The following is a 27,150-nucleotide window of genomic DNA, read 5'->3' on the forward strand; positions in this document are numbered from 1 at the left end:
CCAGCGCTGTTGGCAAGCGGGGTGCACTCAGCCCTTGTGAGGCAAACTGAGGAACTGCTTGATTGAGAAGTAGTGGCTCTGGTCACGAAAACTGACAGCGGCCGGGAGAAGGGTGTGCTGACCTTACGCCCCTCCATATCCGCATCAAGTGATGCCTGTGGGCTGAGGACGACACGGCGGCCGGTCGGTACCGTAAGGCCTTCATGGCCTGTTCGGACGGAGTTTACATCGTTGGATGCTAACAAGGTTTGGTGGCTGCTTGGGAACTGATGAAGAACAGCATGAAGATTATTTACAAGTATGTTTATGTGATATGTGATCCGAGGACATCGTAGGAATGTATGGTTTGGATCTTCTTCCCCTCCGCAAACACATAGAAGGGTGGCGCTTTTGTTGTGCGGATAGTGATCTTTGTTGAACTTCTACTGATTAAATTTCAGGCATGCTATAAATACCGTGAATCCCTCAATGTCTCTCTCCTATTATACTATGGTACTCTCGGAATTGTGGGATGAATTAGTGCGTAGTGACTGCCTTTGATTTTAGATGTCCGTGACCATTCCTCTCGCCAGCCCAATGACAACTACTTTCTGCAACACGTGATTTGCTGTTGAAGAGTGTACAGGTAGGCTCATTGCTTGCAGTCCTCTCCTCTTCTCCACCCCCTTCCCTGTAAAGGACTTCTTTATGTGGATTATAGCAACCAGAGTTTTAACACAATGCAAGATATTGGAACGAGTGGATGTGACATCATTTCAGCTATAAATATAATACTGGAAAAGTTAAAGCAAACTTCTTAGAAATATCTTAAAATGTACTCTTTTTTATTACTTCTCCACATAATCAGCATTCAGATTTAAGCATTTATCGTGTCTCTCCCTCTGTATTTCTGTTGGCTGAGACTACAGCCAACTCGTGGCACATTTCAACTGGTTCATTCGAACAAAAGCGGTGGGAGATAAGCCACTTTTTCCTGTGGCTGGTCTCAGAATTTCTAGGTAGAACGGACGCGTTAGTTTGGGCAGAGAGCCATCGGCAGATGTACAAGTAATTTCAGGAGTGTCCCAGGGAATTGTGTTGAAACCCGTGCTGGTCATGATGCATGTTAACGACCTTGCAGTCAATGTTAATACTGACCTCAAACTTTCCTCACATGAATCAGTCACTAAAATGATGTACTGCTCAAATATTCTTTCTGGTCACAATGAGATTGCAAAGCAGTGCGACGTACTTTAAATGTTCAGAAATGTAAATTTGTGTTTTTCACAAAATGAAGAAAAGTGTTATCCCTTGTGTAGACTGCCATCTAATTACAATTACACTCGGTCAACTCATACAAATACTTGCGAATAACAATTTGTTGGGATAGCAAATGAAATGGTCACATCGCCTCAGTCGTAGGTAAGGCAGGTGTCACACTTCGGTTCATTGATAGAATATTTTGAAATGCAGTCAATCATTTATCATCTGTGACAGAATTGCAATCTCGTCAGCAAACCCTAACGTTTCTGTTTCTTCACTCTGAGCTTTAAATGCCTTTCTAAATTTCTCTTTGGCTTGTTCCTTTAGTGCTCGTTCAACGAACAGACTGAATAACGACGGGAAGGCGCTACAATCCTATCCCACGCCCTTTTCAATCACTGCTCCCCTTCATTTATTTCGACTCTCACGAATGCATTCTGGCTTCTGAACAAGTTGTAAATAGCCTATTGCTAATTATATTTTACTCCTGCTACCTTCAAAATTTCTAAGAGTGTACTTGAGACGTCGTTGAGAAAAGATTTCACTTAATCTTCAAATGCTACAAACGGAGGTTTGGCTTTCTGGAACTTATCTTCTAAGATACGTCTTAAGGCCAGTATTGCTTAACGTGTTTCTACATTTCTCCGGAACCTTGATTGAGCGTCACCGAATTCCGTATCTACCAGTTTTATAAAATATTGTATGCTGTCTTTTTTATTTAGATTTCGACTCTTGTTACGTTAGCTGCTAAGCTCCTGCTTTAACAATATTGATACAATGTGAAATCGTTTGCTGAGCTAGCAGAGTGCTATTTATCTTACAGGGTACGTCTTAGGGTCAGTATTGCGTTGTCTGTTCCTAAATTTCTCCAGAATTCAAACTGATCTTCCTCGAGGTTAGCTGCTATCGTTTTTTTCCCATTCTTCCGTAAATAATTTGTGTAAATATTTTGCACGCATAACATTTTAAACTGGTAATTCTATAAAATTTACACTTTTCAGCACTTTCTATCTACTGAATAGGAATTATTACATTAGTCATGAAGTCTGAGGGTATTTCGCCTGATTCGTATTTTTTGGACACTATGTGGAATAGTTTTGTCACGGCTGTCTCTCTCAGTAATTCCGAAGGAATGTTGTCTACTTCTTACCACTTATCTCTGTCAGTGGGCTATCAAATTCTTCTCGCAGAATAATACATCCCATCTCATCTTCATCTACTTCCACTTCGATTTCTACATTATCTTCAAATTTATTACCGTGCACCTCCTTTCTGTAGATTCATTCCACCTTCCATCTTTCCCTTTATTGCTTCGTACTGGGTTGCTAATTGAGTTCTTAATATTCACACAGCTGCTTCTCCTTTCTACAAAGGTTTCTTTAATTTTCCTATAAACGGCATTTGGCTTTACCTTGGTCAAGCAGGCTTCTACAACGTTGCATTTGTTCTCTAGATACTGCTGCTTAGTCATTTTGCATTTTCTGTCAGTATCATTTCTAGATGTCCCTTTAGCCTGCCTCATTTGCTACAATTTTAAATTTTCCTCTTTAGTCAGTTACATGTATTTTCTCATATTCAGTGGTTCCTCCTGGCTTTTGTCTTTGTGTCTGTTTGATCCTCTGCTGCCTTCACTCTATCTTTCAAAGCTACCCATTCGTCTCCTGCTGTATTCCTCTCTCTTGCTTCTGTCAAATGTTGCCTAATCCTCCCTCTAAAACTCTCAGTAAATGCTAGCCCCTGCAACTTATACCACCGCCTTAATTTCCTACGTTTTTATAATTTCGTACCTATTGGAATTCCTACAGTGTACTGATTCTTGGTATGGATGTCATGACTATTTTGAACCTTAAATGAATTCGCAATTGCGAATAAGGACAACCAACAGCTGTAGAAGGGAATGACGACAGTGAAAATTTGTGCCGGACTCAAATCCGAATTTTCCGCTTAGCGCGAGTGGTCGCCATACCATTTGGCTTTCCGTGCACGATTCACCGCCAGATCCAAACTTCCATATGTCGTCAACCATCCCTCTACGACCTGTACTCGTACATCCATTATGTATATTCCCGTACAGGTCGAACGTTGTACTTTAACGTCGCTTTGCAATATTGTCGCTTGGCAATATCGTATTTTTAAACCTGTTTCTCGGGTCAAAAAGAAGCTGGCGACAGTTTTTCGAGCGATTTTATAGTGCACCAGTTACGAGAAGTAATACGCGTTTGCTTATAAACACTTCAGAGTAATGTTGGAAAGCTGTGTTGTCAAGAAACTGATGATCAGTGCAGAATAAGAACGAAAACTGCATGTAACGGTTACTGTACTGCCTGGGACAGTATCTCAGATTGGGGGGGAGAGGGGGGAAAGGGAGGTTGCCTGCACGCCTCTACAGAAGGACAACAGCCTAACGAGACGAGGAGGTCGGTCAGAAACTGGCCAGTCTCGTTACTTGCGAACAGGGCCAACGAGTCTGGCAAGGGGGGATTCTTGTAGACTTGTCAGTTTTCAAAATCCTGTTGTGAAAGCTTCCCTTGAGTCCAGGACGGTGAATGAGGTTTCTCCGCGTACAACCGTCTCTTTCTCTGTGTCCTTGACTATCGCAAATCACAGAGTTGCATATCTATACTCCACATACTTTACTATGGTGTGTGATGGAGAACAATTTCTATACCACTGTCACGTGCTCCCTTTCGTAATCCAGTCTCAAATGGTTTACGGGAAGAATGATTGTTGGTATGCCTCCGTGTGTACTCCAGTCTTTCTAATTTGACCTCCATGGGCTTTTCGTCACCAATACGCACGATGAAGCAATACAATGGTTGACTCATCTAGGAACTTACGACCTCGGAATTTTGCAGTAAACGACACTATGATGCATGATGCCTGTCTTGTAACGTTCTCCACTACAGCTGGATGACCTTCTTTGCGACGCTATCGCGCTTATTAAAAGAACCTGTCACGAAATGGGCTGTTCTTCTTTGGAGTTTCTTCTTTTATTTATTTATCCTATTTGGATTTGGCCTGACAAGGAATACTTAGATATTAATCGAATGAGGGGGTTGTAAGCTACATATTTTGAGGCTGGACTACGCGTCCTGAGGATGCTTCCAATCAAATTCAGTCTCATAACTCCCTTTCTTGCGATTGGTTAACTGTGGTCGTTCCGCTTTAGATGGCTTCGTAGACATATTCATAGATATTTAACCGGTGTGACTGCTTCTGGGGATGTTCTGCAATCGTGTAATAAAATGGTTCAAATGGCTCTGAGCACTATGGGACTTAACATCTGTGGTTATCAGTCCCCTAGAACTTAGAACTACTTAAACCTAACTAACCTAAGGACATCACACACATCCATGCCCGAGGCAGGATTCGAACCTGCGACCGTAGCAGTCGCGCGATTCCGGACTGAGCGCCTAGAACCGCGAGACCATCGCGGCCGGCAATCGTGTAATAGTACAATAATGGGGTCATGCTGTACTGTTGAACTGTAATTCTTAGAATATAATTTAAGAGCGCGACAATCCCCTCGTGTTACCTATATACTGTATGTCTTCATTGTCTCCGTGTTATTATCACGTCGCTCTCCTTCATCTGTATGACTGTGTGTGCGCTCGTATTCTCCGGAGACAGCCGCGGGGACGGATGGAGAAAAATATTTTTCCTTGTGGTGTTGAACGTCATACTGTGTCGTAAAACCAAGGCGCAACCTCCGTCACTTTTTGTCAGGAAGAGTTATTATTTGGAAGACAACATACCTCGTCGATAACAGCGTTATGCTCCTCACTTTATCTGGAGTTTCACAACTTGCATAAAAATAGACCGTGCCTACGGAAGGCGTAGAAACGAGAAGCAGTAGATCATTTCTCTTTCGAAAGATCGTTCAGTCCATTAATTGACGATGCTTTTCCGAGGACTTCCGAAATAAATACGACCTTGAAGGTGTGCAAGACATGAAGTCTTTTATTACAGTGACACAGTAACGTTTTAAAATTTGATAGCTGCACTCATCCACCTAGCTTTGTGTTGATCTGCTAGCATCTCTGAGCATTCACACCTCGCGAAATCACCAAAACCTTCTTCTACAAAATCAATATCCTTAACGCCGATTTTCTGCATAATTCTTGACCGTATTCTAAGTTTGAATATAATAGCTTTCCTTGATACAGGAAATCTTCTGTTCGCAAACTGGGTGATTAAAACTGCGTGTAAAAATTGTTAGTTAATGTTAACTGTTTTCGTCGCTGCTTGGTAGGACAACTTCATATTGATGAATTGAAAACACAGAATTGGGGATGTTACAGTGTAGAACTTCCAAAACTTTGGGCTTTTCATTTATAAAAAGGTAATTAACTTTTCAAAACATCCTAAGTCTTGTATCTCACACGTCTTGATACACGTTTGAACACCCCATACGCTCAGTCATGTTTGTCACAATTTTCTTCTTTTATTACGAGTTTTTAACTGGTTTATTTTATTGTACGATTTATTTGCAAGGAAACTCAATTAGGATGTTTTAAATTACGTCAAAGTGAATATCATATTGCTCGAGTGCAATCAATATGCTCAGTAGTGTCACAGAGATTAATAGCAGTACAATGGCTTTTGTAATAGCGCTGCTATTTCGCAGGATTCTTATGGTAGAACGTTTAGGAAACGGACAAACTCGACGAGTGCTCTGGCTGAAGGCAGTTTTATTAAGAGAATTCTTACAGTATTAAATTAGACTCTACACATAAGTTTACACTGCAGTCTAAAACCTTTATTTTTCTTAATAAAATCGGTGAATTAAATAGATGTTTCCGCATTATGTTTGAAGATTCAATTTGTAATACACATCTTATTGAAAACTGAAATAAAAAATGAGACATACCCCGTCAATCCAAAAACATTCCAACCCGGAGTAACAAAAAAGACGAAAATTAAGATGGTGGTTTTAATACTCCAGGTGTTCTACATAGTCTCCGCCCCATTTCACCTCCCACCTGAGTTCAACGTACAAAATGCTAATACAACAATGTGAAACTCGCAGAAAACTTCTCCTTTGGGGCGGTGTTCATCTGGAACGTCACATTGGCTTGAATGGCGGTTACGTCACTAAAGTGTTGACGCTTCATATGAGTTTCTGCATTGTTTCGTTTTATGGTAGGCTCGTACTGATGACACCAAGTCTCATCACACGTGATTATTTTTTCCAGATGAGAACTGTTTTGTGTTCCAATCAAGTCGCGGCAGGCGTCAATGCATCATACTTTTTGTTCAGGAGTCAAAATGAGAGGGAGAAATCTTGGCCTCACAGTCTATGACTGCAGCGTCCTAGACCGCTCGGCTAATTCCGCGCAGCTACTGAACAATGGAAGGAAGTCATTTGGTTGGATGATTCTTATCATGCACAGTTTCCAGGTTCTGGCCGAGTTTACGTCCCAAGAATGAAACATGGCTGGCTTTCGGTGACGATTCAGGCAGCCAGCTCGTAGTACTCCGTGGGTCCCATGGTTACTGTGCGAGGTCGCATTACTGCCAAGAATTATGTGAGCAGTTTGGCTAATCAGACCCGTCTCATGGTGCAATGATTGCTCCCCAATGTTGATGCTGCGCTCCAAGATGACAGTCCCAGTATTCACACAGCTTGCATCGTTCAAGACTGGTTCTGCGAGCGCGTAGGTGTATTGTCGCATACTCCCTGGTCAGCACATCCTCCCAATCTCAGTGTTATTGAGATTTATTTGTCTTGATTGGAGGGACAGAAGATTAATCTGGAACCTGTATAAAAGGCAGGAAGCAGAGATAGAAGTGAATGGTGTGAAGAAGAAAGCAAAACTAAGGAGGGGAGAAAGGCAAGGATGCCTATTATCACCATATTTGTTCAACTTATTTATTGAAAAAAAACACTGAAAAATTGAAAAGAATAACCAAAGGATTTAAAATTAACAGGGAACGAATACAATGCATCCGTTTAGCAGATGATATAGTAGTACTTGCTGACTCACTAAGGGAAATGGAGTTTATGTTGCTAAAATTTGCCAAAATCCTAAGAGAGTTTAATATAAAAATAAATAAGAAGAAAACAAAAACTATCGTAGTAGGCAAGACAAAAGAAAATGGTAAAGCTAATATCAAACTAGAAGATGATGTTCTAGAGCAGGTTGAGAACTTTTGTTATTTGGGGAGCACAATCACTGACGACAATAAATGTATCACAGATATAAAGAGAAGAATAGGCTTGGCAATGCAAGTTTTCCAAAATAAAAGGAATTTACTAACAAAATCATAGAAGCCTAGAAAGTAGGAAACAGTTTGCCAAAACTTTTGTCTGGAGTGTCTTAACATACGGATGTGAAGCGTGGACTCTGTGAAAGGCAGGGAAAAAGTGGCTGGAAGTAATAGAAATGTGGATATGGAGAAGAATGACGAAAACAAGCTGGGTAGATAGAAAAAGTAACGAACAGATCTTAAGAGAAGTGAATGAGAACAGAACGCAGCTAAATTATATAGGAAGAAGATAATAAAAAATGATAGGGCTCATGATGAGACACAACCAGTTTCTAAAGAATGTATTTGAAGGAAAATTTTTAGGGAAATAACCAAGAGGCAGGCCAAGAACAACGTATTTTAATAACGTCAAAGGAGATATGGGGATCAAATCGTATAGAGAATTGAAGAGGATGACAATGGAGAGAGGGACGTGGCTAAATCGACAAGGCACAGCCTTTATGATGATGATTTTGTCTGCTTTGGAGAGAAGGGTATGCGATTCGTATCCACCTCCACCATCGTTATCTGAACTTGCACTATTTTGCCGGAAGAATGGTATAAGGTTCCCATGAAAACCGTACAGGACCCTTACTTATCCGTCCCGAGACGAGTGGAAGCTATTCTGAATGACAACGGTTTTCCTACAGTGTATTAGGCACGGTAATGAGTTGTACTTTCGGTATTTCCGTATTTTTGTGCACCCCTGCATCAGTGTCCCTTGCGGCTTTAATGTGGTCACGCGAGCCACAAACCACACACGTACGTGACTACCCGTCAGAGGCAACAAGGACTTTCACATCATGGACCACTTTATGCAAAGAATGTGCTTTCGTAATGCGATTTTCACATTTTCAACACCATTGTCAACATTGAAGTGCTTAAGGCCGCTCCATTTTTCAACACAGATCTGTCGCACTGCGTGATGTGCAGAAACCGACCGCTTGGTCTGTGCAAGGTCGATTTCAGAAATCAAGTTGAATATAGACTTCGTCGCTACAAGAACACAGCAAAAAATCTTCATTACATGAGTCAAATCTCATTAATTTTTGTTTCATAAAAAGAAATACGAAAAAGAAAAATTTTCCCTAGCTTCTGTGATACAGAATACGTTGAAGTATTTTATTTCAACGGTTAATGAAAAACGATACATTTTAATTCCACACACCGACGACAATGAAATTCCATTTCGTATTTTTTAATGACAGTTATATTCTAAGGGCTCCAAATTGATAGCCTGCCTGGGAGTTGGTTGGGTCTAAAGAGCACTAAGTGGTGTCTTTTATAAGATCGTTGTCTTTTGGCTCCTGTTCCGGAGCGCCGCCATATACACCTTTCAAACTAAGCTTTATGATGTCTATAACAGGCTTCGGTCAGTTGGATCATAATTTGGATGCAAATAGTTCACACGCCATTAGCGTCACAAGAAATAACAAAATTGTTTTCCTTCTCAAAAGAGGAAATGAGATCTCCATGACGATGCCTATTCTGTGAGAATCTGACATCCATTGGAAAAGATTCCATTCCTGTCGTCTTGACCCTAAAAGTTTTGCTTTCTCCTTTGACAAATAAGTCTCGTCGGAGATCACGCAATTTCGCTCGACGCATACTCTGAGGTTTATCACCTTTTTCGTCGAAATCCCATACATGAGATGTGGAAGGCTTGTCGGGTTTTTCTTTTTCTGCACTGACTCCATCATCCGCGTGAAGCTCACAGCTTTGGCGTGGATTAGGCACTGGTAAAATATCTAAAGCGTTGCTGTTTTTTCTTCATTGACAGTTCTGCCTTCATACGCGGAGTCAGACAGAAATAGCAGCTACCTGTATGGTCTATAGTTTCCCACCAACCCATAGGCGCAGGAAATGCCACATATGGTTATTTTCATTTCTCAGGCATTCTCGTGGTAGAAGTAAACATGAGAAATAAACATGCAGAAATTACAGTGAAATGAACAACCGTAGCTGCTTACAGGCTTTGACATACGTCAACGGGGACAGATGAAAATGTGTGCCCCGTTTGGGATTCGAACCCGGGATCTCTTGCTTACAGGGCAGACGCTCTATCCATCTGAGCAATCGAGGACACAGAGGATAGCGCGGCTGCAGGGATTTATCTCTGGCACGCCTCCCACGAAACCCACATTCTCAACGTATTGTCTCGCATTACATTCGTAGTGCCCCCCCCCCCCCCCCCAGATGGATAGAGCATCTCCTGTAAGCAGTAGATCCCGAGTTCGAATCCCGGTCGGGGCACACATTTTCATCTGTCCCCGTTGACGTATGTCAAAGCCTGTAAGCAGCAATGGGTGTTCATTTCATTGTAATTTCATTCTAAGGAGCTGCTTGGTCACCGGTGGTATCTGTTCTTTCGGACATGTACTTTCGTACCACAGTAATGCCGACACGACAGGTAGTCTTCACGAGTGGCATCAGACTGCATTACTGTGACGAAAATGTTATTTCACCACAAATGTTACAAAACTTTTTGCTGAAACTACACATTTTCGTTGAGTTTTAATTCAATAAATGTTACACTTCGAAAGCACTCGAAAACCGGAAATTGTGCACTAATTACAATACAAACAATATGCAATACACAGTAATAATATTGACAACCTACAAAGACCTGGGGAACCATACGTTTTGTCACTAGCAGGTGTGACAACTCCAAAAACGTAATAACCACAAATCAAAAACGTAGATCTGGAAAAAAGACATCTCATTGTACCTCCAAAGCAGGAGCTAACTGGTCATTTACATGGTGATTTTTGAATTCAGCAGGTGGAAATACACTAAGATAAGCTATATTTGAGACTGAAACATTTCGTCGTTGGGCAATGTAATTGAAATAAGCGTCGCTACTAGTTTTAGCCATGCCACTGAGACATGTTTCGTCGTCGAACCACCTGAGGTAGACACAGTTTCCAAGGAAGTCGTACTGTATTCCGAAAACTTCTTCGTCTTTAGAGCAATGTTATCGAATCGAAAGTCAACAACTTGGAATATTTTAAGCCTCTCAGACCCGCACGGGAACGCGATTTTCATCATACGTTTCCTTAACTCGACTTCCGTCACGCAAACAGTAAGTCAGTACTCACAAAGTTCCACCAGGCTGCAGACAAACGGCAGTCGCGCGCGGTCCGAGAAGAGCTGTCACACAACAGAGCTCTTCAGCTGCGGCGACGGAACTGTCGAGCGTGATGGGTGAGCTACCCAAACGCGACTCACAAGTCACGCCCTCACAGCCTTACTTCCTTCAGTATCTCGTCCTCTGCCTTGCAAGCTTCACATAAATTCTCCTTCATACTTTGCGGGACTAGCACTGCTGGAAGAAAGGATATGACGGACACATGACTTCGCCACAACCTGCTTACTAATTATTACTACGAGGGTTGCCCAGAAAGTAATGAACTGCAATTTTTTTTTGTCAGCCGTAAACAATGCTACGAATGCGAAACGTTACGTATCTATTATTTGAAGTCTCCTGAGTTTCCGTCACTGCCGACTGATAGTGTAGCTGTAGGACATTTTCAAAATGGCGCCTGTAGGTGATGTACGGTACAAGAAACATTCCGTCACTGAATTTCTCACTGCAGAGAAAGAAACTTTGGAGAATATTCACAAACGATTGTGCAAAGTCTATGGAGCGTCTGCTGTCGAGAGAAGTACACTTAGTCGTTGGACACGGAGGGTGAGATCATCAGAAGGCGGTTTGACGGAGCTCCACGATCTGTAGAGGCGCGTGAGATCTTCCACGGCTGTCACACCTGAGATGTCGCAGTCAGTTGATGTCATTCGCGAGGACAGACCCATTACAGCTCGGCAGTTGGCGCTGCATCTCAATTGGCAAAGGAAGTGTGGATGCAGTTCTCCGCACTCTTGGGTATTCAAAAATGTGTGCAAGATGGGTCCCGCGGTGTCTAACGGTGGATCACAAGTCGCACAGAAAAAAAACCTTTGTCTTGATTTGTTGCACCGTTTTGAGGCTGAGGGGAGGCCTTCTTGTCTCGGATTGTGACAGGTCATGAAAACTGGGTTCACCATTTAGAGCCCGAAACAGTTGATGGAATGGCACCATACCCACTCCTCACAGAAGAAAAAATTCAAAGCAACTGCTTCCGCCGATAAGGTCAGGATCATCGTGTTCTGGGACTGTAAAGGTGTGATTCTCGTTAATGTGATGCCAAGAGACGGTACCATTAATTCAGGAGCATATGACAACATATCAACAAAAATCAAGACGCGCTTCCGGCGACTTCGACGCCACAACAACCCAACACCATAACGCTCGACGCCACACAAGTCTGAGGACTGCTAAACACATCGCAAAACATAGTTGGACAGTGCTACCCCATCTAACCTACGGCCCTGACCTAACCCCTTCGTATTTCCACTTTTTGGGCCATTACAGGATGCCATTCGGGGAAGGCATTTTGAGGACGATGAGGAGGTGATTCACACAGTGAAGCATTGGCTCCGGCACCAGGACATGGATTGCTACTGACAGGGCATACACGCCCTTGTTTCGCGCTGTAGGAAGGCCATAGAACTGGATGGAGATTACATGGAAAAATAGGGTGTGTAGGTAAAACACCATTCTTTCGTGTGTGTAATTCTCATTGTGTTCAGTAAAGAATTGTCGAAGAAAAAAATGCGGTGCATTACTTTCTGGGCAACCCTCGTAAATGACGATTTTCCTTAAAATTAAGACTTTGCAGGAACTTGAACGCTTTCACACACAGTGAGACTCCTGCAGAGTAAATATGAGCGTTGGGTGACGACAATCTCAGCTGGACGTTAGCAGATACCAGTGCCTGAAAACTTAATATCGCGGAATTATCCTGCCAGAATTGTTGCAGAAGACAGCCGTAAAGAACAGTCTCTAGATTGTTTGCTTTTCGAGCCGGTTTTATATAGCTAGTAAGGAGACCAGTCACTGTCATTTTTTGAACTGCCGCGCGCAAGTGAGCAGGTGTCCCCACGTTTACATGCATAGTCTCCGAGAGACACGGAATAACAGTTTTGTAGCAGTAAAACCGATAGGGAATCGCCACCAGCTCGACCTCATATTTTAAGAAGAAAAAATCCACTTGCAAGATATCTGCCGCAGCAATCCGTCCTGCACGAAAATGTGGACCATAATTCTGACAGTACACAGTTATGGCTTTCTCAGTGTACCTACAGCTTTGAAACTTTTATGCGGATTGGTTGTTCAAAAATAAAAAAAAGGTCAAATATGTGTGAAATCTTATGGGACTTAACTGCTAAGGCCATCAGTCTCTAAGCGTACGCACTACTTAACCTAAATTATCCTAAGGACAAACACACATAGCCATGCCCGCGGGAGGACTCGAACCTCTGCCGGGACCAGCCGCACAGTCCATGACTACAACACCTTAGACCGCTGATTGGTTGTTCTGACCAATTTTTCTCACGCTCCACCCCACTGCAGCCGTCTAATGCCGAAGCACGAAGTACTACACAGTGGACTGAGTAATCAGTAATGTACTTGAAAATGGGCTTATAACCCGAAACCTACGTTGTATCATCGTCATCATCATCATCATCAGCATCATCATCATTTAAGACTGATTATGCCCTTCAGCGTTCAGTCTGGAGCATAGTCCCCCTTGTAAAATTCCTCCACGATCCCCTGTTCAGTGCTAACATTGGTGCCTCTTCTGATGTTAAGCCTATTACTTCAAAATCATTCTTAACCGAATCCAGGTACCTTCTTCTTGGTCTACTCCGACTCCTCCTACCCTCTACTGCTGAACCCATGAGTCTTTTGGGTAACTTTGCTTCTCGCATGCGTGTAACATGACACAACCATCTAAGCCTGTCCGCCCTGACTGCTACATCTCTAGAGTTCATTCCCAGTTTTTCTTTGATTTCCTCATTGTGGACACCCTCCTGCCATTGTTCCCATTACTAGTATCTGCAATAATCCTAGTTACTTTCATATCCGTAACCTCAACCTTATTGATAAGGTAACCAGAATCCACCCAGCTTTCGCTCCCATACCTTCGACCTAGGTTGTAGAGTAACATGATTTGTTTAGTTAATTTACAATGTTTTGTTAAAATGAAGGAATTAGTATGGTTCACCAATAACCAAAATTCCCCCATTTCGGGGATTGCGAATCCGCATTACGCGATCAAAACGAGTGTCTGTGTGGTGTGCAATGTCCAGTCACGATATAATATTACTTGATGACATGGTGATTACCGAACGGTACGTGTAGGTTTTGGAAGATGATCTCATCCCCATTGTCCCAAGTGACCTTGATTTCTACAAGATGTTCATGCAAGACGGAGCTCGACCTCATTGAAATAGGAGAGTGTTTAATGTCCTGGAGGGGCACTTTGGGGGACCGCTTTCTGGCTCTGAGGTACCCAGAGGCCACTGGCACGGACCTCGGTTGCCGCCATATTCTCCGGATCTGAACACATGTGACTCCTTTTTCTGGGGCTATGTTAAAGACAAGGTATACAGAAATAACCCCGAAACCATTGTTGAGCTGAAAACGACCATTAAGGAGGTCATCGACAACATCGATGTTCCGCCATTTCAGCAGGTCATGCAAAATTTCGCTATTAGTCTGCCCCACATCATTGCCAATGATAACAGGAATATCTAACATGCCATAACCTAAATCCGAATATCTGTAGTCCCAGTTACATGTTGAATAAAATGTGTACATGTCTTAGTTTGCCACTAGTTTACGTTTTTTTCTTATAGTTCAATAATTGTCATCTTGCACATCACAAGAAAAAGAACTTTGTGAAATGCGCAGTCTAGGATTTGGCCTTATGGCCCTCTCCCAGCCTCATCTCATCATCTGGTCCTCGGCCTTCCCACACACCTTGTTGTATTCCATTGGTAGTCAAGGGACTCTCTTTGGTGAAATACGCTATAAATACTCTTTCCAATCCTCCTTCCGTTTGATTACATTTTCAATTAACGGCTGTACTCCCATTTCGAACTTTCTACTCAGTATGGTACTGTTGGTGATACCGAGTCTTTGTGAAATTTGATTTAGATTCATCTTCCCATTTTACGCTTCAGTGTTGTTCTAATTGTGCCATACATGTGCTGGTAGACATTAGTTTTCTTATTTATATCTTCTGCAAAAGTTGTAGCAATGCGAAATACTGAAAATGGGACACCACTTGTATTATTGGGTTATCGATGATTATCTTGATCCGTATGGGGTATTTTCCTAAAACGACTATTGTTTTTGGCTTAGTGTTTGATGTCTTTAGGTTATGATTTAGGCGTACATTGTTTAATCTATGTACCGCTTTTTGTAGTTTGTCTTCGTTTTTGCCTTAGTTGTTATAATTTAGGTTTATATTGTTTAACCTATGAACCACTATTTCTAGTTTGTCTTCATTGTCCTGTGTAATTACCTGGTCGTCGGCAAAGAGCACTGTATTTAGAAGTCTCTCTCTCATACCTTTACGTATTCTGTCCTTCAACAATTCCCTACGACCGAGTCGTCGATGTAGATGTTGAACAGTGTAGGTGACATTCTCGGACCTTGCGTTTGACTTACTGCCTGGCATATCTCGATTACTGGTGTCAGCTGTTTAGCAGCATCCAGTCTTATTTTGCTGTTTTTATGTAAACCTTAGCATACTTTTGTCAGATGCCTGAGAAAACCTCTTTTCTCCTTTACTGACCAGAGCTTTTTTCTGTAGATACGGACAAATGAATTTTTATTTGGGGGCAAACGCCAAGTGTGCTTCTTTGCAGTGTTATCTACTACTAGGCTCTGGCTCTGAGCACTATGGGACTTAACATCTATGGTCATCAGTCCCCTAGAACTTAGAACTACTTAGACCTAACTAACCTAAGGACATCACACAACACCCAGCCATCACGAGGCAGAGAAAATCCCTGACCCCGCCGGGAATCGAACCCGGGAACCCGAGCGTGGGAAGCGAGAACGCTACCGCACGACCACGAGATGCGGGCTATCTACTACTAGGAAGTTCGACAGTAAAGAATATTCAAAGTATAATTTGTCTTAAGAAATTACTGGTGAGAATAAACACATAAGAGCATGCGATGATAACGGGCGCTGCCGTGCATAGGGCCGTGTCGTGCCTAAAACGGAGGGCACCGCCAAGTGGAGCGTCCCGATCCCACACAGACGTCCATACTGGTACCGTGCATTAAGCGGTGAAAGGGTTTATCTAGAGGCGAAGGTTAATTGCGGCTGCAACTAGAAGGGTTACAGCCAAACTCAGGATAGGAAGCTGTAGATCAGGTGGCAATTTTAGCAAGACCAGACGGCAGTAGGGGGAGGAGGGAGTGTTAGACCAGCCCCAGATCTACGGTATTTCCGAACCGGAGCAAATATTTAGAGTGCCCCCGCCCCCCTCCCCTCCCACTAGAATGTTTGAAATACGACGTCAAATATTTAAAAATGGATTTTTCAAAAATTGTTCTTTTTTGTTGCACATCTTTCTAAAGAGTTTGCTATATAAAAAATACATGTGCGAAGAAATGTAAGACTTGTTATTTGGCCTTAAGTGGGTCAGAGTGAAATGCCATGCCTCTTTACACAGCATTCTTCTATCGAGCGTCACTGTATTTCGCTTTGTGGAAATCAAAGCGTATATTTTGTAACGGAAGTCATCAAACCTATATTCAGCATAGTGGAAATTAACGCTCCCGTGGTGCTTCTCCTACTCCCAGTTGGCCGGCTTGTCATCCTGCCCCTCTTTAAAAAAACTCGCAATTAATACTGGGTGGGATTATATGTGACCGAGAGAATAAGAACTCTTCAGAAAATTTGCACTCTTTATTGCCTAGTAGCTAATAACTTTCTCTTTTGTGTAACATAAAATTAAATATAGGAAACATAAAAGCAGTAAAGGCAAAAGACGAGCATGACAATACACATTTCTTCAATCCTTAGGTTCCAGCATATTTCTTAATCTAATTTTGCTGCAGCCTTACACGTCGTTCTTTTCTTTCTGCGAAAGAATCTATTAACTAATCAAAGTTCGTCAAAAGTTTTGGTACATGAAAAATAAAGATTCGTTGTCTAATACTTATAAAGCTATTAATACGAATAGTGCCCAAGAGTGGGTGGTTTCTAGACTGGATTACGTCTATTTTGTCGCCGTCTACTAGATAAAACAAAATAGGCCTGTCTAATATTGCAGCAATTGTAAAACACGCCACATAAGCGAGACTTTTGGCAGAAATGGTCATTTTTATCTATTTCATTTACATAAGTAATACGACAGAATATGATAAACGAAGTACCAATATCAAACGCCAATTATGGCTACTACAAGCAAAAAGTATTGTGTTGGGAAATAGTTTCACATTTCATTTGTATGCTTCAGTTTCTCAAGCATGAGAGCGAAAAGTAATAGTAGTACGAAATTTTTATATAAATTTAGAATCGTTATGTTTTCCCATACGATTTGCGTGTCCCCGTTTCTTTTCCTTCCTCGTTCTAAAAAACAGTCTTGTCATCACTAATTCTGTCTCTGTTGCTGCCACTGTCAAAACTTATTCTCCGGTTAACTTCACTAACCCTGCCAGAATCACCGGTTCAGTTATCCCGCGTTTATTCTCCGGTTAGGCGTTATTACGTGTTCATACAAGGCGTTTTCCACGCTATTCCGAGACAGATCTTAAGCGGCTGCTAACCGGGGTCTGTACAGCGTGTACATAAAGTCCGGGAACACTTTCAATTATTTATTGCACAAGAACTAAACATTGTACCCATGTCATACACATTGCATTTTGAAGAGACACACTGAAAGCTTTTTTCACAACCATTCGATATGCGAAACGCGAATGACCTGGCAGATATCAATACGGTAAACGAATTCTTGCCATACCCGTCCCAGCATGGCGACTGTGGCAGTCGCTTCCCGTATTCTCTCCCGCAGCTCTGCTACATCAAGTGGCAGAGGCAGTATATACACCCGATCTTCGTGTTCCCACAGAAAAAAAGTCGCACGGTTTGAGACCTGGTGATCGGGGAGGCCACTTCATGAAACAGCTGTCTCATTCTGTAGCACGGCCGCTCCATCGATGCGGCCTCTCCGTGTTCAGGTACCCACGAACATCACGATGAAAATGGTATAGAGCCCCATCCTGCTGAAAGATGGACGGAGAGTCCGACTGCATTTGAGGCATGAGCCATTGCTGCAACATGTAAAAGTAGGAATATCCAGTGACAGTCCTCTCGCCGAAAAAGAGTGGCCAGTACTGTTTTCGACGTGACAAGGCACAAAAAACATTTACCTTTGGGGAATCACGCTCAAATTCAATGCATTCATGTGGATGCTTTGTATCCCAGATTCGACAGTTATGCCTGTTCACTTCCCCATTAGTGTGAAAAGTGGCTTCGTCGCTAAAAATTAAGCGATCCACTATGCCATCCCCATCCTGATTGAATTGTTCCAACTGTGAACAGAACTCAAAACTCTTGTCTTTGTTGTCGTCATTAAGCTTCTGCACTAGCTCCAGTTCAAATGATTTCACAGACAGCTTCTGTCGCAGGAGCCATTTCGAGTTCACGGGGTGCATGACGCACTGATTTCTTTCGACTCCTTATGAATGTCTCTCATACGCGCTCCACATTCAGTTCACTCACACTGGGACATCCGCTTCTCTTTGCCGGCCACAAGCAAACGGTCGTAACGAATTTGTTGTGTCAGTGGTAAATGGCCTTCATTCTCGGTGGCTTCTTACCGTACTTGGTTCTAAACATCCGTTGAACAACTGCAGTACACTTGTTTTTGTCGAACTCCAACACACAGAAAGCTCGCTCCACACCTGAACTCACTATGTTTGCTGACTATCGGCAAATTACCAAACTACGCTGTTGCGCTATACATGAAAAAAAACTTTCTAAGTTTTCTCTTCAAAATGACATATGTATGATATCTGTTCAATGTTTAGTTCTTGTGCAATAAATAATTGAGTGTTCCCTGACTTTATGTACATCCTGTACAACTGGCCCATAAAAGTATAGCGATCTGGCAAAAATTTTCTGTCAAAATTTAATTTTCTTGGATAAATCGAGAAGATGATACGTAATCTTTCTTACCCGTTATTCCAGGTAGTCGTTTATTTCCACTCTGGTAGTCTGAATCTATGAACAACGCTTATCGTTCGCACACCCAGTAAGCAGCGATTGGTATTCACCCGTCCAGTTTATTCACCCCAACTGGTGCAGCACAGTCCCCTTTTGTCTGTGACAAAGTTTTTATTTCTCGTTGCGACGGGGATTCCGCTGGCACACTGTGTGCGCATTCAAAACTCAACTTATGATTCGTTCAGAAATCTGCTTAGACTGTGTTCAGAAATGTTGAAAACCCAAAAGGGACGCTAAAATGATATGAATAACCTATAGACCAACGTGCGCTCGGTGCTAGGATCCTTGTGAAACAATTTTTTTTTCTTCAAGAATATGTATTTGGAGTCCCCTGAAATTGCCGCCCGAGGCAGATATCCCCTTCGCCGTTCGTTGCCCCCCCCCCCCCCCGCCCCCTCTTAGATACGGGCCTGGGTTAGGCTGGTATTACACAATCAAATTTCTTTGTCAAAGATTTGATCAAAGATGTGATCTAATATTCCGTCAAATATATTTGACAAAGATCTTTGACGTAGCGGTAGAGGGGGTATTACACTGTCATCATATTTTTCGTCAAAGTTCAAGATGGCTGACAACAACAACTCGTTATTAACCGCAGCAGTTGCATGTGCCACAATTGCACTGTTGCATATGCGGAAGAGAAGTGGGGGGAGGGGGAGGGGGGGGGGGGGAAGGAAACATACCTGGGTGAAGACGTGGGTTTTACGACGACACGATAACGGCATTCAACAAAACTTGTTACGTGAGCTTTTAGTGAAGGACGTCAAGTCGTACATCGATTACTTAAGAATGGTTGAGTATACATTTCTGTATATGCTCAATGAAGTGTGTCCTCATATCACAAAGCACAATATTCACTGGAGAACTGCTACATCTGCAGAAGACAGGGTCACTGTAACACTCCGATTCCTTGCCACAGAAGAGGGTTAGGTTATATTAGGTCAGGTCAGTTCAGGTCAGGTCAGGTCTCCAATCTTCTTAATCTATTTTTGTATTCAGGATGCCTCACGTTGTAAAGCGCCTCATCAGCTTCATACATCTCTATTAATTTTGTAGTTGTCGGCACACACCAATTGTATTTACCCACAATGTTTATAAAAACACTACACACGACAGAATGCAGCGATGCTAGCGCTCCATGTGGTGAACAGAAGAAAAGCGACTTCTTTGATCAAATCTACAGCGAGGCCCTAAATGTGATCAAATATTGGACGACATTTGACAAAGTTCCCTATTACTCCATCAAATATCTTTGACAAAGATATTGGACAAAGATATTGGACAAAGATATTTGACAAAGAAATTTGATAGTGTAATACCGGCCTTAGGCAGGTACTGCAGACAGAGGTGACGCACCTGTATGTAGATCATGAACTTCCGCACCACTGCCAGGCTGACGCGCGCCAGGTGGCCCAGGTGGACGCCGGCCATGTCGAAGACGACGACATATCCGGGCACGAGGCCGTCCTCGGACAGCTGCATGTCGTTGTACATGCAAAACGCCTTGACGGCGGTGCCGAAGTGCAGCCGCGACGCGTCCGGGTTGACCAGCCGGTACAGCATGACGCGGTAGCCCTCCGGCGTCGGCCGCGGCAGCTGCATCAGGTGCCTGCAACACCGACTCCAGTACTGCATCACGCTGAAATGCAGTCTCCATGGTGTCGAGATTAATCCACATAGTACCACTGGGCTCCATATGACCCCATAAGCATATTGGAAAGATTTTAAGAGCTATGTTATTAAATCTGTGTATTGAGCAAGCAGTAAAGGAAACAAAAGAGAAGTTTGGTGTAGGTATTAAAATCCATGGGGAAGAAATAAAAACTTTGAGATCCGCCGGTGACATTGTAATTCTGTCAGAGACAGCAAATGACTTGGAAGAGCAGTTGAACGGAATGGACAGTGTCTTGAAAGGAGGGTATAAGATGAACATCAACAGAAGCAAACGAGGATAACGGAATGTAGTCGAATTAAATCGGGTGATCCTGGGGGAATTAGATTAGGGAATGAGACACTTAAAGTCGTAAAGGAGTTTTGCTATTTGGGGAGCAAAATAACTAATGATGGTCGAGCCGGTCGCGGTGGCAGTGCTGTTCTAGGCGCTGCAGTCCGGAACCGCGGGACTGCTACGGTCGCAGGTTCGAATCCTGCCTCGGGCATGGGTGTGTGTGATGTCCTTAGGTTAGTTAGGTTTACGTAGTTCTAAGTTCTAGGGGACTGGTGACCTCAGAACTTAATTCCCATAGTGATCAGAGCCATTTGAACCATTTTTTTGATGATGGTCGAAGTACAGAGGGCATAAAATGTAGACTGGCAATGGCAAGGAAAGCGTTTCTGAAGAAGAAAAATTTGTTAACATCGGGTATAGATTTAAATGTCAGGAAGTCGTTTCTGAAAGTATTTGTACGGAGTGTAGCCACGTATGGAAGTGAAACATGGAAGATAAATAGCTTGCACAAGAAGAATGCTTCAAATGGCTCTGAGCACTATGGAACGTCTGTGGTCATCAGTCCCCTAGAACTTAGAACTACTTAAACCTACCTAACCTAAGGACATCACACACATCCATGCCCGAGGCAGGATTCGAACATGTGACCGTAGCAGTCACGCGGTTCCAAACTGAAGCCCCTAGAACCGCACGGCCACACCGGCCGGCGCACAAGAAGAGAATAGAAGCTTTCAAAATGTGGTGCTACAGAAGAATGGTGAATATTGGATGGGTAGATCACATAACTAATAGGATTGCGGAGAAGAGGAGTTTGTGGCACAACTTGACTAGAAGAAGGGGTCGGTTGGTAGGACATGTTCTGAGGCATCAAAGGATCACCAGTTTGGTATTGGAGGGCAGCGTGGAGGGTAAAAATCGTAGAGGGAGACCAAGAGATGAATACACTAAGCAGATTCAGAAGGATTTACCTAGCAGTAGGTATTGGGAGATGAAGAAGCTTGGACAGGATAGAGTAGCATGGAGAGCTGCATCAAACCAGTCTCAGGACTGAAGACCACACCAACAATTCGCAATATACGCTAAATCGCTAAGGAAACTGGTCTACGCATGCGTATACAAATATAGAGATATGTAAACAGGCAGAATACGGCACTACGGTCGGCAACGCCTGTGTAAAACAACAAGTCTGGCGCAATTGTAGACCAGTTGCTGCTGCTACAATGGCAGGTTACCAAGTTTTAAGTGAGCTTGAACGTCGTGTTATAGTCGGCGCAAGAGCGATGGGACACAGCATCGCCGAGGTAGCGCTGAAGTGGGGATTCTCCCGTACGACCATTTCACGATCGTACCGTGAATATTAGGAATCCGGTAAAACATCAAATCTCCGACATCGCTGCGACCGGAAAAACATCCTGCGAGAAAGGGACCAACGACGGCTGAAAAGAATCGTTCAACGTGACAGACGTACATCCTTTCCGCAAATTTCTGCAGATTTCAGTGCTGGGTCATCAGAAAGTGTCAGCGTGCCAACCATTGAACGAAACGTGGTTGATATGGGCTTTCGGAGCCGGAGGCCCACTCGTGTACCCTTGATGACTGCACGACATAAAGCTTTACGCCTCGCCTGGACCCATCAACACCGACATTGGACAGTTGATGACTGTAAACATGTTGCCTGGTCGAACGAGTGTCGTTTCAGATTGTATCGAGAGGATGGACGTGTTCGGGTATGGAGACAACCTCATGAATCCATGGACCCTGCATGTCTGCAGCGGACTATTCAAGCAGGTGGAGGCTGTCTAATGGTGTAAGGCGTGTACAGTTGGAGTGATATGGAATCCCTGATACATCTACAAACCACTCTGACAGGTGACACGCACATAAGCATCCTGCTCGATCACCTGCATCCATTAATGTCTATTGTGCATGCTGACGGACTTGGGCAGTTCCAGCAGGACAATGCGACAACCCAAATGTCTAGAATTGTTACAGAGTGGCTCCAGGTACATTCTTCCGAGGTAAAACACTTCCGTCGGCCACCAGACTCCCCAGACACGAACATTATTGATCATATCTGGGATGCCCTGCCCACCCCCTCGTACTGTTACGGACTTATGGACAGCCCTGCAGCTTTAATGGCGTCGGTTTCCTCCAGAACTATTTCAGACATTAGTCGAATCCCTGCCACGTCATGTTGCGGCACTTCTGCGTGCTCGCGAGGGCCCTACACGATATTAGGCACGTACTCTTCAGTGTACATGACTTCCTCCTTGTCAGCTGTATCCAATAATGTTTCTTTCAATTTTATATACAGGGTGTTTCAAAAATGACCGGTGTATTTGAAATGGCAATACAAACTAAACGAGCAGCGATAGAAATACACCGTTTGTTGCAATATGCTTGGGACAACAGTACATTTTCAGGCAGACAAACTTTCGAAATTACAGTAGTTACAATTGTCAACAACAGTTGGCGCTGCGGTCTGCGAAACTCTATAGTACGATATTTTCCACATATCCACCATGCGTAGCAATAATATGGCGTAGTCTCTGAATGAAATTACCCGAAACCTTTGACAACGTGTCTGGCGGAATGGCTTCTCATGCAGATGAGATGTACTGCTTCAGCTGTTCAATTGTTTCTGGATTCTGGCGGTACACCTGGTCTTTCAAGTGTCCCCACAGAAAGAAGTCACAGGGGTTCATGTCTGGCGAATAGGGAGGCCAATCCACGCCGCCTCCTGTATGTTTCGGATAGCCCAAAGCAATCACACGATCATCTAAATATTCATTCAGAAAATTAAAGACGTCGGCCGTGCGATGTGGCCGGGCACCATCTTGCATAAACCACGAGGTGTTCGCAGTGTCGTCTAAGGCAGTTTGCACCGCCACAAATTCACGAAGAATGTCCAGATAGCGTGATGCAGTAATCGTTTCGGATCTGAAAAATGGGCCAATGATTCCTTTGGAAGAAATGGCGGCCCAGACCAGTACTTTTTGAGGATGCAGGGACGATAGGACTGCAACATGGGGCTTTTCAGTTCCTCATATGCGCCAGTTCTGTTTATTGACGAAACCGTCCAGGTAAAAATAAGCTTCGTCAGTAAACCAAATGCTGCTCACATGCATATCGCCGTCATCAATCCTGTGCACTATATCGTTAGCGAATGTCTCTCGTGCAGCAATGGTAGCGGCGCTGAGGGGTTGCCGCGTTTGAATTTTGTATGGATAGAGGTGTAAACTCTGGCGCATGAGACGATACGTGGACGTTGGCGTCATTTGGACCGCAGCTGCAACACGGCGAACGGAAACCCGAGGCCGCTGTTGGATCACCTGCTGCACTAGCTGCGCGTTGCCCTCTGTGGTTGCCGTACGCGGTCGCCCTACCTTTCCAACACGTTCATCCGTCACGTTCCCAATCCGTTGAAATTTTTCAAACAGATCCTTTATTGTATCGCTTTTCGGTCCTTTGGTTACATTAAACCTCCGTTGAAAACTTCGTCTTGTTGCAACAACACTGTGTTGTAGGCGGTGGAATTCCAACACCAGAAAAATCCTCTGTTCTAAGGAATAAACCATGTTGTCCACAGCACACACGTTGTGAACAGCACACGCTTACAGCAGAAAGACGACGTACAGAATGGTGCACCCACAGACTGCGTTGTCTTCTATATCTTTCACATCACTTGCAGCGCCATCTGTTGTTGAAAATTGTAACTACTGTAATTTCGAAAGTTTGTCCGCCTGAAAATGTACTGTTGTCCCAAGCATATTGCAACAAACGGTGTATTTCTATCGCTGCTCGTTTAGTTTTTATTGCCGTTTCAAATATACCGGTCATTTTTGAAACATCCTGTATAAGCACATTAAAACTTATTCATGGTTTTCAGCTGAGTTCCATTGGCATCATTATGACGTTAAACTAAATTCCTTTTCGTTTCTTGAATCAACGAAAATAAAACATTGATAGTTAGGCTGAACTGCTGCAATGTATGTTTTTATGTTGATTCACTAAAATACTACCATCTGGTGAGCAAGATGTATGAGACAGGCGAAGTTCCCTCAGACGTCAAGAAGAATATAATAATTCCAATCCCAAAGAAAGCAGGTGTTGATAGATGTGAAAATTACCGCTATCAGTTTAATAAGTCACAGCTGCAAAATACTGACGCGAATTCTTTACACACAAATGGAAAAACTGGTAGAAGCTGACCTCGGGGAAGATCAGTATGGATTCCGTAGAAATGTTGGAACACGTGATACAATACTGACCCTACGACTGATCTTAGAAAATAGATTAAGGAGAGGCAAACCTATGTTTCTAGCATTTGTAGACTTAGAGAAAGCTTTTGACAATGTTGACTGGAATACTCTCTTTCAAATTTTAAAGGTGGCAGGGGTAAAATACAGGGAGCGAAAGGCTATTTACAATTTGTACAGAAACCAGGTGGCAGTTATAAGAGTCGAAGGACAGGAAAGGGAAGCAGTGGTTGGGAAGGGAATGAGACAGGGTTGTAGAATGTCCCCGATGTTATTCAATCTGTGTATTGAGCAAGCAGTAAAGGAAACAAAAGAAAAGTTCAGAGTAGGTATTAAAATCCATGGAGAAGAAATAAAACTTTGAAGTTCACTGATGACATTGTAATTCTATCAGAGACAGCAAAGAACTTGGAAGAGCAGTTGAATGGAATGGATAGTGTCTTGAAAGGAGGGTATAAGGTGAACATCAACAAAAGCAAAACGAGGATAGTGGAATGTAGTCGAATTAAATCGTGTGATGCTGAGGGAATTAGATTAGGAAATGAGACACTCAAAGTAGTAAGAGTTTTGCTATTTGGGGAGCAAAATAACTGATGATGGTCGAATTAGAGAGGATATAAAATGTAGACTGGCAATGGCAAGGAAAGCGTTTCAGAAGAACAGAAATTTGTTAACATCGTGTATAGATTTAAGTGTCAGGAAATCGTTTCTGAAAGTATTTGTATGGAGTGTAGCTATGTATGGAAGTGAAACATGGACTATAAATAGTTTAGACAAGAAGAGAATAGAAGCTTTCGAAATGTGGTGCTACAGAAGAATGCTGAAGATTAGATGGGTAGATCGCATAACTAATGAGGAGCATGGAGAGCTGCATCAAACTAGTCTAAGGACTGAAGGCCACAACAACACAACATATTCCGCGTAAATTACTTGGTGTCTTTATGATCGTAGGGTTGTACGAGAGTTAAATACGCGCCTTACATGAGTGACTTTCTCGTCGAAACCGATAAATCGTGGTGGTTGCTCGTCACGTGCCTGCGCGTAGATCTGCAGCTAGATACGTCGCCAGCGGGGCAATAATATCAATGATCAATTGACTAAAGGGCCCTACGCAGAGGACTGCAATTGCAGTCGGTCATTCGCACCCATCACGCCACACATAAGCGATTTACCAAGCAACTACAAGAACTATAACTAACGTCACTGTGCCGTGGAGGCCTGCATTGCAAAATGAACTGCTATTTTTAACAGCAGTCGCAGTTGGGAGTCCGGATATCCAACAACACATGAAAGAAATAATTTGGAACTGTAGCTTACTTGTGTTGTCAAATGAAGCAATAATTTTACTGTTGCCAGGCAGTTTTATTTAACTCCAAAGCACATTTCGCAAGTATAAAGCTCTATCATCAGATATATTTACAGGGACTGGACAAAAATGTGGAAACACGTGATAAACGAACGCTTTACCATAAATGCAGACGCTGGCCAAGCCTGCAGGTTGCGTTGTTGTATTTGACAGTGTCCTCCATTAGAGTTGTAAAACTACCGTAAGCTACTGTAGAGTATCACAGTAAACGCAAAACTGCGGTAGTTTCTCTATTAGCCTTGGTCAGTTAAGACCTGCGTTACCGGTACGTTAGGTGTGTTGCATACCAATCAGGCGTTACCATATTTCGATCGCTTTGTTTGCCTAACACGATCAGTGTCTTACTAGATTTGCGTAGAAACCGGAAATGCTGAACCGTCTAGAAACTCAATGAGGATATACAAAGACTGGCGTAACCAACGGAACATTTCTGTTGTACATTGTTACCCTCCTGTCTTGTCACCTAAAAATAAACGGTATTTAGACCAAAATTGAAATTGTTAATGTTTAATTCAGGTATTTATCGGAAAATCGTTGATTTCTAACATGATACACAGAGAGTTGTAGTAAAAATAAAAAACAATAGAGATTTATCAATAGCGCTAGAAAATGCAATACCCTAAAAAAAGAAAAATTAAGAGAAAACGCAAAACAAAAACATATCAAACATCGCTTCAGTACTTCGCCAAGCTTATATAAAACACGTTTCTGTTAGTCGTGAACAGCTTCAAGCTTATCAGTAACAACAGGAAACGCTTGTCTTTCATCATGATGTAGAACATTCTATTGAGTTCAAAATAACAACAATAAATATAGATTTTTTTATGTTTGTGCATGTAAACTTTACTTGCATCAAAAGTAATTGCTTTTGTCACATAAAAGCGCAGAAGTTACGCGAGCAACTAAATGTCATTGCCTTTAAAATGCTATTTACATTTTGTAAGGATATAAA

At 42.8% G+C, this 27,150-nt stretch overlaps 1 protein-coding gene across 1 annotated transcript in view; it reads right to left on the reverse strand.

Moving 5' to 3' along the window:
- The window catches only part of LOC126284972 (alpha-tocopherol transfer protein-like), a 257,511-nt gene that overhangs the window by 81,837 nt on the left and 148,524 nt on the right, over positions 1 to 27,150 (reverse strand). The window contains exon 4 of the mRNA XM_049984250.1: positions 19,982 to 20,234. Coding sequence (XP_049840207.1) covers positions 19,982 to 20,234 — 253 coding nt within the window. The remainder of the gene's footprint in view (positions 1 to 19,981; positions 20,235 to 27,150) is intronic.

This window comes from Schistocerca gregaria, chromosome 8 (genome assembly GCF_023897955.1).
Source record: "Schistocerca gregaria isolate iqSchGreg1 chromosome 8, iqSchGreg1.2, whole genome shotgun sequence".
In the NCBI taxonomy this organism is placed as follows: Eukaryota; Metazoa; Arthropoda; class Insecta; order Orthoptera; family Acrididae; genus Schistocerca; species Schistocerca gregaria.